Source organism: Pan paniscus, chromosome 20 (assembly GCF_029289425.2).
Source record: "Pan paniscus chromosome 20, NHGRI_mPanPan1-v2.0_pri, whole genome shotgun sequence".
In the NCBI taxonomy this organism is placed as follows: Eukaryota; Metazoa; Chordata; class Mammalia; order Primates; family Hominidae; genus Pan; species Pan paniscus.
In genome coordinates, this window is record NC_073269.2 from 38596076 (window position 1) to 38614630 (window position 18555).

An 18555-nucleotide genomic window follows, 5' to 3' on the forward strand; every position below is an offset into this window, starting at 1 on the left:
AACTGAGCCCATCCTGTGTGGCTCCATGAAAAGAGACCTGTTTTGTTTTTTTTTTTGAGACACAGTGTCGCTCTGTCGCCTAGGCTGGAGTACAGCGGTGCAATCTCAGCTCATTGCAACCTCCGCCTCCTAGTTCAAGTGATTCTCCCACCTCAACCTCCTGAGTAGCTGGGATTATAGGTGTGTGCCACCACACACAGCTAATTTTTCTATTTTTTTAGTAGAGACGGGGTTTCACCATGTTGGCCAGGCTGGTCTTGAACTCCTGACCCCAGGCAATTTGCCAGCCTTGGTCTCCCAAAGTGCTGGGATTACAAGTGCCAGCCACTGTGCCCAGCTGAGAGAGACTGTTTGAAGCTCACCCCTGCTCTCCTCTCTGGACCCCACCACATGCCTGTTCCCTTTGCTGATGTTGTTCTGTGTCCTTCTGCTGTAACAAACCACAGCTGTGAGTGTGACTACATGCTGAGTTCTGTGAGTCCTCCCAGCAAATCACTGAGCCCAGGGTGGTCTTGGAGACCACTGACACAACACACGATAGCTATTAAAGAATGTGCTAGATGGCCAGGCACGGTGGCTCACGCCTGTAATCCCAGCACTTTGGGAGGCTGAGGCAGGCGGATCACTTGAGGTCAGGAGTTCAAGACCAGCCTGGTCAACATGGTGAAACCCCGTCTCTACTAAAAATACAAAAATTAGCTGGGTGTGGTGGTACGTGTCTGCAGTCCCAGCTACTCAGGAGGCTGAGGCAGGAGAATCGCTTGAACCCGGGAGGCAGAGGTTGCAGTGAGCCGAGATCGTGCCATTGCACTCCAGCCTGGGCAACAGAGCAAGACTCCATCTCAAAAAAAAAAAAAAAAGAATGTGCTAGATCAACGGGGACTGACCTAGAGGATCTCTGTAACGTAGAGCTAAGTTAGGAAAGCAAGTAGCATAAAAGCATACAGGGCATGGTGTCATCTTCATACATCAACCACCTGGCCAGGCCTGAGCCCCACACACGTGTGTAAATCTATCCATATATCACTATGGAGAGAAGCCAGAAGGAGGGCGGGTAGGAAAAAATAAGCACATAGTGGTGAAACAGGACGTGAAAATGGAAATTACGCAATTCTTGGATATTATTATAAAAGTGAACCAGGAATGGTGGCTCATGCCTGTATTCCCAGAACTTTGGAAGGCTGAGGTGGGAGGATTACTTGAGTTCAGGAATGTAAGACCAGCCTGGGCAACATGGCGAAACCCCTTCTCTACAAACATATAAAAATTAGCCAGGCGTGGTGGTGTGTACCTTTAGTCCCAGGGGAAGCTGAGGTGGGAGGATGGCTTGAGCCAGGAGGCTAAGGCTGCAGTGAGCCAAAATCATGCCACTGCACTCCAGCCTGGGCAACAGAACAAGATCTTGTCTCAAAAAAAAATTTGTTTTTCTAATTTTAAAAAGTAAAAAATAAAGGCCAGGTGCGGTGGCTCACTCCTGTAATCCCAGCACTTTGGGAGGCTGAGGTGGAAGATCACCTGGGGCCAGGAGATCCAGACCAGCCTGGCCAACATGGTGAAACCCCGACTTTACTAAAAATACAAAAATTAGCTGGGTGTGGTGGCACACACCTGTAATCCCAGCTACTCGGGAGGCTGAGGTGGGAGAATCGCTTGAACCTGGAAGGAGGAGGTTGCAGTGAGCCAAGATCCCATCATTGCACTCCAGCCTGGGTGCCAGAGTGAGGCCCTGTCTCAAAAATAAATAATAAGTAAATAATAAAAACAGAAAATGTAAAAATTGAATATGTACACAAGTAAGAACCAGATGGTAGCAAGGAGAAATGAAAATGATTTGACTTCAGGATAAGATAACGAGTGACTTGTTTTAAACTTTGTTACTTCAATATGGCATCTGTAATATATTAAACATTCTCTTTTTTTTTTTTTTTTGAGATGGAGTCTCACTGTCACCCAGGATGGAGTACAATGGTGCGATCTTGGCTCACTGCAACCTCCGCCTCCCAGGTTCAACTGATTCTCATGCCTCAGACTCCCGAGTCGCTGGGATTACAGGTGCCCGCCACCACGCCCAGCTAATTTTTGTATTTTTAGTTGAGATGGGGGTTTCACCATGTTGGTCAGGATGGTCTTGAACTCCTGACCTCAGATGATCTGCCCACCTCAGCCTCCCAAAGTGCTGGGATTACAGGCGTGAGCCACTGTGCCTGGCCTAACATTCTTTCATATTAAAAAAATTTACACACCCAATGTTCCAATAATTATCGACACAAAATACATTAATGAGAAATCCCGACTTCTCTACGAGTGGGAAAGGGTGAACGCAGCCCCCCCGGGAACAGCAAGAGCCACTCACGTCCTCATGGCCGTAGGTGCAGGCCAGGTGGAGTGGCGTATTCCCATTGTTGTCCTGCACTTCTGCGCTGGCCTTGTAGTGCAGCAGCAGCAGCTGCGGAGATAAAGGAAAGCAATGAGCAGGGCACAGCCGGCTCCCTGGGAGGCCCGGCCTCCAGTCTTAGCAGGGGGAGGTCATTTGCTCCCATCTTCGATCTTATTTATGCTACTATTCAAATTAAACCAACACCCATCATTCCTGACACTTGAGAGACTGAAGAAAAAAGTCTAAAGCCCCACCTTTTCTTCCCCCATATGATCAGGAAGTTTTTCTTTTTAGAGAGAGGGTCTCATTCTGTCTCCCAGGCTGAAGTGCAGTGGCACGATCATTGCTCACTGCAGCCTCGACCTGCTGGGCTCTGGCAAACCTCCTGCATCAGCCTCTCAAGTTGCTGGGACTATAGTAACACACCATCATGCCCAGATAATTTTAAAAAAATATTTTTTGGTAGAGATAGGGTCTCCCTAGGTTGCTCAGGCTGGTCTTGAACTCCTGGGCTCAAGCGATCCTCCTGCTTTGGGCTCCCAAAGCACTGGGATTACAGGCGTGAGCTACCACATCCGGCCAGGAAGTTTCAAATCTAAACCTAACGATCTTGTACAGGAGACTCAGAAAGTCTTCCCAGGAGACCCCGGGAGTCCTTGGACTCCCTGACTACTGCTGCAGCAGAGCTGGTGTGGAACGAGGGGGGCACAGCACCAGGAGACGGGGGTGCAGGGTAGCCAGCATGACCGTACAGTCACCACGCAGAACCAAGCTCACAGGAGCAACGCAACAGCCCGCCACAAAGGCACCACTGCTCACCGTCACGCTCTGGTAGCCCTTCTGACAGGCCAGGTGGAGCGGAGTGGCCCCGTGGTAGTCTGTGGCATTTACCATGGCGCCCTTGGAAACCAGGAGGTCGATGAGGGATGCCTGCCCTGCAGAGCAGAAGGACGTCACGATGGAGAAGGAAGGCGCAGAGGCCTTCCACACCTTAACTGGAAAACCACAACACTATTTTGCACCCTCCTAGTCCTGGGCATGAAACACACGGTAGATAATTTTTCTGCTAGAGAGGAACTACAGCTAATATAAAGTAAGGCTCCGCAGACTCCAGACATGTTGGGGTGGGCCTTGGAGGGGACCCAGCAAAAGTCCACCTCTCAGCAATAAACAATAATGGAAAAGAGGCTTAGACTTCCAGAGGCTCCATGACTCATCAGTTCATAAGATGGAGTATTATGCAGCCATTAAAAAATACTGACAAGTAAACATATTCTTGCATAGTGCTAGGAGAAAAACAGCACACAACAGAATATTATGGGCCCTAGAGCACCACACACTTTATGCATCCACACATCCACACAAGCATGCAGACACCCCAGACGCTCATCAATCACAACGATCTCTGGGACAGACAGGGATGGCCGGGGACTCTGGAGGACCTTATGTTTTCTATCTTGAACGTGCACTTTATTTTATTTATTTATTTATTTATTTATTTTTTGAGACAGAGTCACTCAGCCACCCAGGCTGGAGTGCGGTGGTGCTATCTCAGCTCACTGCAACCTCCACCTTCCAGGTTCAAGCAATTCTTCTGACTCAGCCTCCCAAGAAGCTGGGATTATAGGCGTGCACCACCACGACAGGCTCATTTTTGTATGTTTTGTAGAGACAGAGTTTCTCCATGTCGGCCAGGTTGGTCTCGAATGTCTGACCTCAAGTGATTTGCCTGCCTCGGCCTCCCAAAGTGCTGGGATTACAGGCATGAGCCACCATGCCCAGCCAAATGTATACTTTAAAAGACAATAATAATATTTTTTTAAAGGCAGGGCCACAAGAACTGCAAGCTGACGATTCTGAGACCGTTCTCATAGTTCAGATTCAAGCCTTCCCTTGCTGGGCCCCCAGCCTGGGGCAGCGTTAGGCAGTGTTTCCATGCCGTGGGAACCACACAGAGGGGCTCAGCCAGCGCAGGAGGCAGCAGGGTGGCCGTCGAGGCCTGTGGAACATTTGCTCCTCTTCTCCTTCCGGCCCTTGGAGGGTGGACCCACGATGCAGCCCCAACTGCCAACCCCCACCCAGCCCATCAGCCAGGCCTCTCTGCTGGGTCACCTTGGGCACCATCCCTTTGCTGTGACAGCCCCTAGGGGCCAGCCCAGGACCACATACCACAGAGAGCAGCCACATGGAGAGGGGTGTGCCCCCTGTCGTCTCTGGAGAATGGAGTGACAACTGAGGGATCATTCAACCTCCTAAAATACAGAAAGAGACAGAAAACTACACAGGGGAATGGCACAGCAAATCCTCTCCCTGACCAGGTAGATAGGCAGGTACCACAGACAGAAGGCGGCTCACAGGATGCCACCCAAGAGATGTGTGTCTCCGGCACTGTCCCAGCGCTCACCCAGCATGAGGAACAGAGGCACCTGGCCCTGGAGTCTCTCCCCCACCAACCCTTTAGGCCTCCACACCCAGCAAAATAGCCTGACAAGGATAATGGGAAACCAAAAATGTTACTGAGAAAAACTGACATTCCTCCCATCCTAAAACCCTCTTTCTGAGGCTGGGGCAGGCCCTATAACCAGCCTACCCTGGCAGCCAGCCCGCCGGTGAGCAAGTGCTTTGACAACCTCTAACCTATCTGATTCTCCAAAGGGGCAGCTGTTATCATCTCCACTGTACAGCAGAGGCAGCTGGGGGGCAGGGAGGACAGTCCTTATCTGCAGTCACACAGCGCACAGTGGAGAAGGTCCAGGAGGCCTGTCTCCTGCTTCCTGGCACTCTGAGCCTCCACCAGCACCCTCTTACCCAGAGACAAGTTTCTCACAGTCATCGCAGAAGCAGAGAGGGTGACACATCTTTTGGACGGCATCTTTATCATGGTCCTCTTGGCTCAGAAGCCTCTCCACTTCTTTCTGGTTACCTGATGCAATGTGCTGAAAAGTGACATCCAAGATGCTATCCACATGCTGGAATTACTCAATTATTAGGAGTAAATTTTTTGAGAGTCCTTTTTGGTTTTTTTGGGACGGAGTCTCGTCCTGTCGCCCAGGCTGGAGTGCAGTAGCGTGATCTCAGCTCACTGCAACCTCTGCCTCCCGGGTTCAAGTCATTCTCCTGCCTCAGCCTCCCAAGTAGCTGGGATTAGAGGCATCTGCCACCACACCTGGCTAATTTTTATATTTTTAGTAGACACGGGGTTTTGCCATGTCGGCCAGGCTGGTCTCAAACTCCTGACCACAAGTGATCCACCCATCTCGGCCTCCCGAAGTGTTGGGATTACAGGCGTGAGCCACAGCACCTGGCCGAGAGTCCTTTTAGAAATGCTCATCTATGTGTTTATGGATGAAATGATTTGCTCTCTGGCATTTCCTTTGTAATCATCTTGGTGGTAGGGAAAGCAGGTGAGGAGAGATGAAACAACTGCACAATGGTGGCCGGCTCATTCTACTACTCTCTTTATTTCTGGAAATGTTAAAAGTTTTCCATAATTAAAAAAACAATGACATGCCTGGAGCGGTGGCTCACGCCTATAATCCCAGCACTCTGGGAGGCCAAGGCAGGTGGCTCATTTGAGGTCAGGAGTTGGAGACTAGCCTGGCCAACATGGTAAAACCTTGTCTCTACTAAAAATACAAAACTTAGCCGGACGTGGTGGCAGACACCTGTAATCCCAGCGACTCGGGAGGCTGAGGCAGCAGGAGAATCACTTGAACCTGGGAGATGGAGGTTGCAGTGAACCAAGATCGCACTATTACACTCCAGCCTGGGTGACAGAGTGAGACTCTGTCCCAAAAAATAAAAACAAACAAACAAAAAAACAACATGACAAAATTCATAAAGCAATAGGAATGGCGGGCAGACAACACATCTCTGAACATCAGTGTGGATTTTGCCACCTCACTAGAAAAAGCCTCAGCCCTGTTCCTCTTGTATTCTTTTTTTTTTTTTTTTTCAGTGAATCCCTACAGGGTGACAAATAACAAAATTTATTTATTTATTTTTTTAGAAACAAGGTCTTGCTATGTTGCCCAGGCTGGAGTACAGTGGCACGATCAGAGCTCACTGCAGCCTCAACCTCTCGGGCTCAAGTGATCCTCCCACCTTAGCCTGCCATATAGCTGGGACTACAAGTGCACACCACCATGCCCAGCTTCATCTTGTATTTTTTTATTTATTATTATTATTTTTATACTTGCTATGGACTAGGGGATCCTCTTTTATTCTAATAGAGCCTCAGCCTGCAAAGGAAAGAGAATAGCTGCAATGAGCAGGAAACCCCATCAACACACAAACCTGCAGAGCTCACCTGGTGCTTCCTGGACGTGCTCATTCCCCAGGACCCACTCTGGCTCCAGGTCACCTGGAAGCACAGCAGCCTCCCCCAGGGGGCTCTGCCCTCGCCCAGCGCTCACGGACTGCCCTGCGGGCACCTCAGCGGCCTGCCTGTGGCCAGTGTCTGAGCAGGGAGCTGCCCCCATGTGCCAGGTGACCAGACCACCAGGAAGTCAGGCACCGTGTTCCCAACCCAGTGCACACGCCCAGTGCACACGCTCCTTGAGCCCAGCGGAGGCATCGGCTCTGCCAGGGCTGCCAGCGGAGGCACCACTGAGCTGGCCTGGAAGAATGAGTAGTATTGCGAGGAACTGAGAAAGCAAGAGGCCTGGCCTGCGCCCACAGTGTGCCGCCCAGCACAGCTACAGCACAGCACGCTGGGGGAGGTGGGGAAACATGCCGCTCTCACTCTGCCACCTAGGCTGGAGTGCAACAGCACAATCATAGCTCACGGCAGCCTCCAACTCCTGGCCTCAACTGATCCTTCCACCTCAGCCTCCTGAGCAGCTAGGACTACAGGTGCCCGCCACCACACCTGGTTAATTTTTGTATTGTTTTGTAGAGACGGGTACTCATGATGTTACCCAGGCTGGTCTCGGGCTTCTGGCCTCAAGTGATCCTCCCACCTCGGCCTCCCAAAGTGCTGTGATTACAGGCATGAGCCACCATGCCTGGCCAACCCTGATGGATTTTATAGAGACACCAAGAGATGCAGTGTTCCTCACCCACCTTTACCCACAGAGATGTCTTGGTATCTCACCTTAAACAGGCAGTCGGTGGGAGACGAAGTCATCTGAGAGAGTAAGCTCATTCTCTGCTTAAGGAACAGCCTGTCTCCAAATCCCTCAGACTCCTACAGGGAAAAAACCAAATACACCACGAGATGTCAGTGCAGATCCTTCAAAACCCAGCGCCTCAGCAACAACCCCGGCTGTCTCTTCAGAGCAGTATCGGCTGCGCCTCTCTCCGGTCTCATATGGGACCTGCTCGCTGACATGGAGGACGGGCTGACGTCAGGCGGGGAGAAGGCTTCCTGGAAGTGGAGGCTTTGACGGTTGCTCCCTGTGGGGGATGGGGATGGTGGCGGCACCCTGACTGCGTGTATATGTGGAATGTGCCATCTCCAGCGTGGAATGCGGCGCACACACACCATTGTCCTCCAGGTGGAAACTCACATTGCTGTGGCCTCCCTTCCTCTTCAAGCCTCTGACCAAATGCCTGCACAGCCCAATTCCCTGCTGTCTTATCTGGGGCCTTTGGGCAGGAAAGCCCTTTCACAAGCTGGTCTCAATTTCCCACTGTCAACCAGCAGGAGAGAGAGGGGTCTTGCTTTTTGGACGTGCCTATTAAATAATATGGCCACATGGCCAGGCGCAGTGGCTCACACCTATAATCCCAGCACTTTGGGAGGCTGAGGTGAACGGATCACCTGAGGTCAGGAGTTCAATACGAGCCTGGCCAACATGGTGAAACCAATCTCTATTAAAAACACAAAAAATTAGCAGGGCATGGTGGTACATGCCTGTAGTCCCAGTTACTTGGGAGGCTGAGGCAGAAGAATCACTTAAACCTGGGAGGCAGAGGTTACAGTGAGCTGAGATCACACCACTGCACTCTAGCCTGGGCGAGAGAGCGAGACTCCATCTCAAAAATAAATAAATAGGCCAGGCGTGGTGGCTCATGCCTGTAACCCCAGCACTTTGAGGGGCCGAGGCGGGTGGATCACTTGAGGTCAGGAGTTTGAGACCAGCCTGGCCAACATGGTGAAACCCCTCTCTACTAAAAATACAAAAATTAGCCGGGTGTGGTGGCGGGCACCTGTAATCCCAACTACTCAGGAGGCTGAGGCAGGAGAATCACTTGAACCCCACAAGTGGAGGTTGCGGTGAGCCAAGATGGTGCCACTACACTCCAGACTGGGTGACAGAGCAAGACTCCATCTCAAAAAAAAAAAAAAAAAAAAGGCAAAACTCTAGATACTTTTCATAATACTTTATGAAATCATTTCTCGCAAGACAGTTCAATGCTTCCTTGAGCACCTGCAACCAAACCATGTAATGACAAACTCGCTTCCTGAAAAAGGGTCTTGGTGAGAAGTCAAGGGAATTTTTTCCAGCCAGCGGCTGCCAGAAGACCCCCAAACCCTGATAAATTTGTGGAATAAGGATGTCTCTTTATAGCCCTCTAAGTTTGGACTTGGAGGTCCACCTAAAGATAGAGCTGACAGCATCTCTGGGGATAGGTCATTCCTGGGGTCCTCTGCCATGCAGGGTCCTCCCAGCAGTCCCCCAGGAGGGTTAACTTAGCAAATGAATACCAGCACCTGTGAGAGGCACTTCTGCCCCAAGCTGCTGTGTGCCATATAAAGCTCTAACAATCCGCTTTACACCGCAATTCGCAGCTGAGCAGCTTAGGGTCAGAGAAACATCACACATTGTTATCCGGGTAAATCCAGCACTCTTTCCACAACTCTGGTTAACGATTTAGACAGCAGTGATGAAGACAGGTAGGTCTCCCAAGACTGAATCTTCAGGGAAGGATGAGCTATTGGAAGAGAGGGGGTATCAGCAAGGACTTACTAAAGAAATGGGTAAATCCTTTTTATGAGAAACCCAGTAACGTAAGGAAGGCCAGAAGCATGCAAAGCCGCAGACAAGAATGGTACAGGTTCTTTCTTGTTTTTTTCTTTTATCTGTTTTTTTTTTTTTTTTTTTTGAGACGGGGTCTTGCTCTGTCTCTCAAGCTGGACTGCAGTGGTATAATCATAGCTCACTGCAGCCTTGAACTACCAGGTTCAAGTGATCCTCCCACCTTAGCTTCCCAAGTAGCTGGGACTAAAGGTGTGCCACCGTGCACCGCTAATTTTTTGTAAAGATGGCGGTCTCGCTACGTTGCCCAGGCTGGTCTCGAACTCCTGGCCTCAGGTGATCCTCCTGCCTCAGCCTCCCAAAGTGCTGGGATTACAGGCATGAGTGACCAGGCCCAACCCAGATTCTTTCAAAGTTCTCTCTTTTTTTCATTCACAAAGGTAACTCTAGAGTCATCCAAGTAATTTATTTTCAGAAAGCTGAAGTCTTCATTTATGAACATGCTTAAAGAATGTTGAGCAGGTGTGGTGGCTCATGCCTGTAATCCCAGCACTTTGGGAAGCTGAGGTGGGAGGATCACATGAGCCCAGGAGTTCAAGCTCAGCCTGGGCAAAATAGCGAGACCTCGTCTCTACAAAAAATTTAAGAATTAAAAAATTCGCCGGGTGTGGTGGCACACACCTGTAGTCCCAGCTACCCAGGAGGGTGAGGCAGGAGGATCCCTTTGAGCGCAGGAGTTGGAGGCTGCAGTGAGCTAGGATCACACCACTGCACTCCACCCTGGGTGACAGAGCGAGATCCTGTCTCTAAGAAAAATAAAAGCTTATGGTCATCTCAAGTATATTTTGCAGAGAAAATTTCCATGAAACTATATTACATAAAATCAATAGTAAAATCTAACTGGATGTCCTCATATTTAGTCCTTAATACTTTTCAGAAACCTCTTCTGCTGTGAGGAGATACACTTAGGATTTTTCCCTAGGAAACACCATCAATACATACCAATGACTCTCTACATTCTTAAAGGGAACTTCATTACTTAAACCAGTGAGCAGCTAAGACAGAGGCCATGATACAGACAGAATCACAACAACAAGGAAGCCACGATGCCTGCTCCGTCAATTACAGGCCACAGTAAAGATACAAGCATCTCTCAATACCTGCAGGGTGGGCTTCACAGCCAGCCGTGAGGAGAGGATGATGCATACCTGTCTCAAGGTTTCACCAGAACCAACCATACTCCATCCAGGAGGGCAGAACCAGGGTCCAACACCCTGACAACAAGAGGGGTGCCTTGGGCTGTGACCCTCCCTTGCCCATCCAAACTAAACACTATCCTTAGGGGCATCCTTACACCCCAGATGCAGAGACAAACAGACATGCCCAAGACATCTGAGCCTATAGAAGGAGTGGACTCAGGCTGGGCGCAGTGGCTGGTACCTGTAATCCCAGCACTTTGGGAGGCTGAGGCAGGCGGATCACTTGAGGTCAAGGGTTCAAGACGAGCCCAGCCAACATGGCAAAATCCTATCTCCACAAAAATACAAAAATTAGCCGTGTGTAGTGGTGCGTGCCTGTAGTCCCAGGTACTTGGGAGGCTGAGGCAGGAGAATCGCTTGAACCCGGGAGGTGGAGGTTGCATTGAGCTGAGATTGCACCACTGCACTCACGTCTGGGTGACAGAGCGAGACTCAGCCTCAAAAAAAAAAAAAAAAAAAAAAAAAGAAAGACTGGACTCAAACCCTCAAACCAACACCAGCACGAGAGAAGGAACCTCTCAAATATTACTGCCAATGTGCCTGCAATATTTTCTGAAATAAAAGGAGGTGTGAGAAGCCGATGGATACTGTTTGGTCAGCCACCTCCTTACAACCTGGTGAAGGCCTCCACAGAAAATGAGAAAGCAGAAGACAGCCACGCTAGGGGGGCAGCAAGGGGATGGGAGCATCTTCGAGAGGTGGACACCTCCTTCCAGGTGACCAGAGACACCCTGGGCCCAGCAAGGCACAGCAGAGTGATTCCTCTGCAGGGCAGGAAAGCCGGCCAGGGAGTGAACTCTCAGACCAATCTGTTTCTTGCCCTGCAAGAACCAGAGGGCAGGGCAGAAACCACTGCAGGCACGGTGAGAGAAACACAAGTTCCCACAGCCTCATAGAAAACAAGTCAAACTCACAACTCTTACTCCCCAGCCTTGAAAATGAACAGAAATTCTGATCTGCACGCACGCATAGGTAGAGACACAAGAGCACACACATACGCATTCTTTTTTATTTATTTATTTGTAGAGACAAGGTCTCACTATGTTGCCCACACCGGTCTCCAACTCCTGGCCTCGGGTGATCCACCCGCCTCAGCCTCCCAGAGTGCTGGGATTATAGGCATGAGCCACTGCACCCAGCCCACATACATACTCTAGATTGCTGATTTCCCCCTAAATATGGAAACAAGGCAGAAGAAAGAAACTTTTCAGAAGAGCCACAGCCAGCCACATCCGAGATGCGATGGATGACCCCCAATTTCACTGGCAGCCGAGTGGGGGAATTAAATCAGACTTCAGAGAAGAGCAGAGATTAATTCTTCATCAAGTACCTGAATACTTTCAACGAGTACAGCAAGATCATGATCTAAAATTTTGGTTAAAAAGATAACTGTGTTCATTCCTTGCTACCGCCAAGTCATGTGGAGGCAGAGGCTCAGGTGTGTTCAAGATTCAGCTGCGTCCGTGACCCACCGCCATAGCCAAGGAAGGCATTGTACTGCTACACCTGTGACCCACTGCCATGGCTGAGGAAGGTCTTGCACTGCTGCACCCATGACCCACAACCGTGGCTGAGGAAGATATTGCACTGCTGCACCCGTGACCCACTGCCATGGCCGAGGAAGACATTGCTGCTGGCGGTGTAATGGACGTTAACACTGATTTACAAGGGGTGCTGAAGGACGCCTTCATCCATGGTGGCCTAGCACATGGAATTCGCCAAGCTGCCAAAGCCTCAGACGACTGCTGAGCCCATCTTGGTGTGCTTGCATCCAACTGTGATAAGCCTGCATGTGCCACATTAGGGAGACCCTAGGTGCTGAACACCAGGTCAAACTAATTAAGATTGATGACAATGAGAAACGAAGGGAATGGGTAAGGCCTCTGTAAAACCAACAGAGAGGGGAGACCCTATGAAGGGGCTAGCTGCAGCTATGTAGCAGTTAAGGACTTTGGCAAAGAATCTCGGGCCAAGGATGTGATTGAGGAGTGCTTCACATGCAAGAAATGAACGAATAAAATGCTGGCTCACATGCCTCAAAAAAAAAAAAAAAAAAGATACAATTGTGTATGCACAGAAAAAAAGACAAATGCTAAAATATTAATAAGTGTCACCCCTGGCTAGTAAGTTTATGGGAAGTTTTTGTTGTCTTCACTGCCATTTTATAGACTGCAAATACTATTTGTAAGCAAATATTAGTCTTCTAATTAGGAAACAATTAAGCTATTCTTTTGGGAAAAAAACAGTACTCTCTCTCTCTATATATATATACATATTTGAGACAGAGTCTTGCTGTGTTGCTCAGGCTAGAGTGCAGTGGTGTAATCTCAGCTCACTGCAACCTCTGCCTCCCGGATTAATGCAATTCTCCTCAGCCTCCCAAGTAGCTGGGATTACAGGCACCTGCCACCACACCCAGCTAATTCTTGTATTTTTAGTAGAGACAGGGTTTCACCATGTTGGCCAGGCTGGTCTCAAACTCCTGACCTCAGATGATCCACCTGCCTTGGCTTCCCAAAGTGCTGGGATTACAGGCGTGAGCCACCGTGCCCGGCCCAGCACACAATATAATTTCAATTATGTAAAATATACATGGGTAGGAAAAAGACTGAAAATGCATGAATGTGTCAATAATGAATGAATGTGGTGGAAATGCCTGCACCTGAGAGCACCTGGACAGGCTGATGCTGTCTCCCAGACGCTTTAGCTCATCATTATTTGGGGATATTCTACATCAAAGTCTGACAAAGATGAATGTTCAATCCTTGGCACTCTCACCTTATAATACAGAGATCTTTTCATTTTATAGATTTCAACTTTGTGATTTCTGTATGATCACATTTTACTCATTGGTATGTAGTAAAACAGGCCAGCAGGACAACTATGGTTCAAGATTCTCATGATTCACACAGAAATATAATCACATCCCCTCGCCGACCCCAGCCAATGCTCAATAACAACCAAGGAAACAATGGCAAGGCCACTGAGTCCTCGAATTGCACACATTAATGGTCTCACAGATGGCAGTGGCAGCCCATCAGGAGTGGCTGCCGCAAAGACGTAAGCTGCAGTGGAGGAAGCGCGGCCAGGGTTGTGCACTCTGCAGGGCCAACAGGAGCCAGGAATAGGCAGGAGCCCCCATCTCCTACTGAGCTGGCAGGGCGGGAGCCCTGCACTCCCAGGCGCAGCTGCAGCCACCCAGCCGCAGCTCTGGATCCAGGAATCTCTGCACTCTCAGGGGCCCAGGAAGCACCCCTGCCGCCGCAGGCTCGTAAGTGCCTGCTCCTGCTCCTCCCCACTCCTGGCACCGACTTCAATTTCAGAGCAAAGCTGAGGCCAAGCCCGGGTACTGTTGCAACCCAGCCATGTGTGCACATGCTTGGTGTGACACTGACACACCAGCCTCCTGATGCCTCAGACCCCTCCAAGATCTTGGGCGCTGATAAGCATGGGAGAGTAGTCGAGGTAGGGGCTGAGGGCAGCTCAGCGCAGGCCTGCAGATGCCCCTTGGCACAAACAGCCTGGGTGCACTGGCCAGCATGTTGATGGTGGCAGAAGGCAGACACGCTTCTGGGTGAAAAGGTGCAGGTGCCCAGTGAAGCCCCACCTTCAAGACAGGGACAGCCTAAAGCCTGGGGGCCGGGCTGTCAGTTCCAAGTGGAGTCCACGGCCCAGAGTGAGAACTCATGGTGCTTTCTCCAGGCCCACCCATAGACCAGTCAGCACATACTCCCTCCCTTCTGAGCCATAAAAAACCCCGGACTCAGCCAGACTCAGACAGATGTCGGGACTACCAACTGCAGGAAGGAGCTACCTACATCAGGCCTCTTTGACTCATCAGGACGACCTGCCTGTGGAAAGAAGCTGCCCACTGTGGGTCTCCTGAGAGCTATTCTGCCATTCAGTAAAGCTCCTCTCTGCCTTGCTCACCCTCCACTAGTCTACGTACCTCATTCTTCCTCGACATGGGACAAGAACTCGGGACCCACCAAATGGCTGGACTGAAAGAGCTGTAACATAAAGAGAGCTAAAACATGCTCCCGACTCACTACATTGCAGGTGACGAGAGGAGAGAAGAGCTCTGGCCCTTCAGGGAACCCAACCTAGGAGTTCCCCGAGCCAGGGCTATGACACCCTCTTTGGGGCTCTGCAGTTCCTGGTGTCTCCAAGCTTCCAGGCACCACTGTGTTCCCCAGTGCCCACCGTGGAAGTGGCCTACAGTACGCCTGCTCTAGCTGCAGCCTTGCATAGAGCAGAACCCTGTACAAGCAACTTGGAGCTGCCCACCCCACCTCAGTCGGCACACCTGGTTGTGTGCAGTGGCCAGACCCTGCACTTGCTCACATACCCTCCGCCACTCCACACCTGGCTCGCCCTTGGCAGGCATGGGATCCAGGCCAGTAGCACAAGCCGAGCGCAGCCTGCCAGGCCAAGAGCGTGAAATGAGCCCAGCAGGCCCGAACAAAACTCAGGCAAAGGAGCCACCAGCCACAGAGGTTTCCGGCTGGAAAAGCGACAGTCCAGGGATCCCGTGACATCACTTCTTGACTATCAAGGTCAAGAAATCCAAATTCCCTATTTCTGGCTTCCCTTTGCACCCACATGTCTTTGGAGAGGATGGGGACTAATGAAGTAGGATATTAACAATGTAAATCCCAATGATAACCCACCAACTTTTACCACCAATTGGGGGCTTGGTGTTCTCTTCACTGAGTGATTTTTAAGACTCACAGCCCTCAAACAGCTGAGGCGCCATTCCTGGGAGGCAATTTAAGAATCCGTCTGCCCACATACCAACCCCAGCACCCTATCAAGGGAACCATGATGCCCACAAAGGAAGGCCAGGGCAGGGGTGAGATCTTACGGGGGGTTTAGCAGAGAGGCTTCCTTGCCGAATATATTCAATGGCAGCTTCGAATGAGGTCAGGCAGTATCCCAGTTCATCCTTTGCCAAGCTGCTAAACCTGAAGTTTTTGATGTAACTCAAATTTGCCATCCTAACGAAAGGAAGAAAAAAGTTATGTTGTTGTCTATCCAAGTCACACTTCTGCAAAAAAAATATTATTGGCTTGGGCAACTGATCAAATATCTAGTCGGTCGGTTCGCTCAGGAAGCTATGACCACCAACCCCTGGGTCTCTCTGCAGTGTGTGCGCGATTAGGAAGACAAGTAAAATGACTAGCTAGTTCCCTGAAATAGTCTTTAGCAAGCTGATTACCGTAAACTGAGCTGTGGGTTCCGGGGGAGAGATTATGGGTTTTGGGGCCAGAAAGAATGGCAATCAGCTTTCTGCTCAACCACTGTCTAGACACTCATTCCAGAACAAGAAACGTAAGCTCTCTGGGCCTTGGTTTCCCCATCTGTAAGTGGATGGATGAAGCAGGGGGAGGCCCCACACCTAGCTCATAACAGGTGTCCAATTGAAGATGGGCTTTTCCTAGAGTTACATTAGAACTACCGCAGTGCAGCGCTGCCATTTTTTTTTTTTGAGACGGAGTCTCGCTCTGTCGCCCAGGCTGAAGTGCAGTGGCGCGATCTCAGCTCACTGCAAGCTCCGCCTCCTGGGTTCACGCCATTCTCCTGCCTCAGCCTCCTGAGTAGCTGGGACTACAGGCGCCCACCACCATGCCCAGCTAATTTTTTTGTATTTTTTAGTAGAGACGGGGTTTCACCGTGTTAGCCAGGATGGTCTCGATCTCCTGACCTCGTGATCTGCCCGCCTTGGCCTCCCAAAGTGCTGGGATTACAGGCGTGAGCCACCGTGCCCGGCCAAGCACTGCCATTTTCAAAAGAGTATCTTAAAAGAAAATGTTACCAATTAGGGATCTCCGTTTTCACAAGCAAGTATAACAGGACTGATAGCAGATCATCGGCACACATGGTCTCCAGGTTCACTGCAAAGGTGAGACACACATTCAATGCCATCATGAGATTCAAACAGACTGACAAGCATATCAACTCCCTACCACCGCACACCTTGTGAAACCACATATCAGGGAGATCATACACTGGGGGAGAAATGTCATTGCACAAGCTCCTTTACAGCGTCCTGATCAGATGTCAGGTCCAGGGGGAAAAGAATGCCCAGCAATTTCAGAACATGACCAAAACAAGGTATCAGTAACTCTGGCCAGATACGGCGGCACGCGCCTGTAATCCCAGTGCTTTGGGAGGCCGAGACGGGAGAATTGCTTGAGGCCAGGAGTCTGAGGCCAGCCTGGGCAATATAGCAAGACCCCCACCTCTACAAAAAAATATGAAAATTAGCCAAGGGTGGTGGTGCATGGCTGTAATCCCAGGTACTTGGGAGGCTGAGGCAAGAGGATCACTTGAGCCCAGGAGTTCAAGGATGTAGTGATCTACAAATGCACCCAGCCTGGGTGACAGAGTGAGACCTGTCTCTTTTTTTTGTTTGTTTGTTTTTGAAACGGAGTCTCGCTCTGTCGCCCAGACTGGAGTGCAGTGGCGCAATCTTGGCTCACTGCAAGCTCCGCCTCCCAGGTTCATGCCATTCTCCTGCCTCAGCCTCCCGAGCAGCTGGGACTACAGGTGCCCGCCACCATGCCCAGCTAATTTTTTTTTTTGCATTTTTAGTAGAGACAGGGTTTCACCGTGGTAGCCAGGATGGTCTCGATCTCCTGACCTCGTGATCTGCCCGCCTCAGCCTCCCAAAGTGCTGGGATTACAGGTGTGAGCCACCGCGCCCAGCCAACCCTGTCTCTTAAGAAAAAAAAAAATATATGTTAACTCCAAGCAGACCATGCCTTGCCACCCCCTTGGACGCTGAAAGAGCCCAGGGAGGTGGCTGCAGTGATAAAAAATGAAGATGAGCCCAGAGCCATCACCAAAAGTCTCTTTCTTCCTAAAGTCACTAAGGTCCTTCCTAAGGTCACTTCCGTTTTATAGACATGGAGTCCACTGCCCATGTGGAGTTTCACTTTTTTTCCATTTTGAAATTTTAAGTAATTCATTCACATTTAAAAATTCAAACAATACAAAAGAGCAAACTGTGAATGTTCCTCCCATCCCTGCCAGCCAGTCTCTTTTCCCAGAGGCTCCTGCTGTTCCTTCCTGCACATCTGTCCAGGACAGCTATGAGCTCACCATCATATCGTGGCTAAACAGCTATCCCCCATTCTTTGATGCTGTTGGCTGGAAGTCTACCATATGCATTCCTGTTTATTTCATTCCATACACTCAGGATCATCCCTTATCTACACATACAGCTATGTCTCTTCCTTACTGACTTTTTCTTGACTTGTTTTCTTTTACTTCTTTTTTTTTTTTTTTTTTGAGAAGGGGTCTCACTCTATCACCCAGGCTGTAGTGCACTGGTGTGATCACAGCTCACTGCAACCTCCAATTCCTGGCCTCAAGTGATCCTCCCACCTTGGCCTCCCAAAGCACTGGGGTTACAGAGGTGAGCCACTGCACCCAGCCCCATAAAAATCCCTTAAGACAGCATCACTCTTTGCTTTTTCATCTGGATGTAGCATCTACCCCTTGGCCAGTCCCCTTCCCAAGCACAAACCTCTCTGGCTTGGAGACTGTGTAATAAGCTGCACCACTTTTCGCAAGCAGACAAGCTTCTGCTGTGGGGAGGTGCATTTGTTCAGCTGAGCCAGCTCTCTTTTGGCACGAGGTATATTAAAGCTGTAAAATAATTTGGAAAGTGACAACTTCAGAGCACAGTAAGAGAACCCTCTGGCCTGGATCTAAGAACACATCTCAGGATCTACACTTCTCACAACAAACCAGAAGGAATGAAACACAAAAACAGATACTGAGAAGTCATCTGACTCAAGTCAGCGGCAAAACAGAAGAGCCTTCAATCCCATTCAGGCTGCCAGGTGATAGAGTTGTACAAGAAAAGTTGAAAAAAAAAAAAATCCTATTCCTAGAGGGAAACAACCCAAAGAGGGTTGTGGGAGGTGAAACATTTTTGTGTCCTAATGAAACTTAAATTAGGCTCGGCGCAGTGGCTCACGCCTGTAAT

At 49.9% G+C, this 18555-nt stretch overlaps 1 protein-coding gene across 7 annotated transcripts in view; it reads right to left on the minus strand.

The window, feature by feature from the left end:
* ANKRD27 (ankyrin repeat domain 27) overlaps nt 1–18555 on the minus strand; it is a 77670-nt gene that overhangs the window by 26497 nt on the left and 32618 nt on the right. For all 7 annotated transcript variants that reach the window (XM_008969263.5, XM_063599539.1, XM_034946770.3 and 4 more), the window contains 8 exons: nt 18091–18212; nt 16375–16453; nt 15424–15556; nt 7473–7565; nt 5186–5313; nt 4547–4629; nt 3197–3312; nt 2354–2446 (listed from right to left, as the gene is read on the minus strand). In XM_008969263.5, the coding sequence (XP_008967511.3) occupies nt 2354–2446; nt 3197–3312; nt 4547–4629; nt 5186–5313; nt 7473–7565; nt 15424–15556; nt 16375–16453; nt 18091–18212 (847 nt within the window). The remainder of the gene's footprint in view (nt 1–2353; nt 2447–3196; nt 3313–4546; nt 4630–5185; nt 5314–7472; nt 7566–15423; nt 15557–16374; nt 16454–18090; nt 18213–18555) is intronic.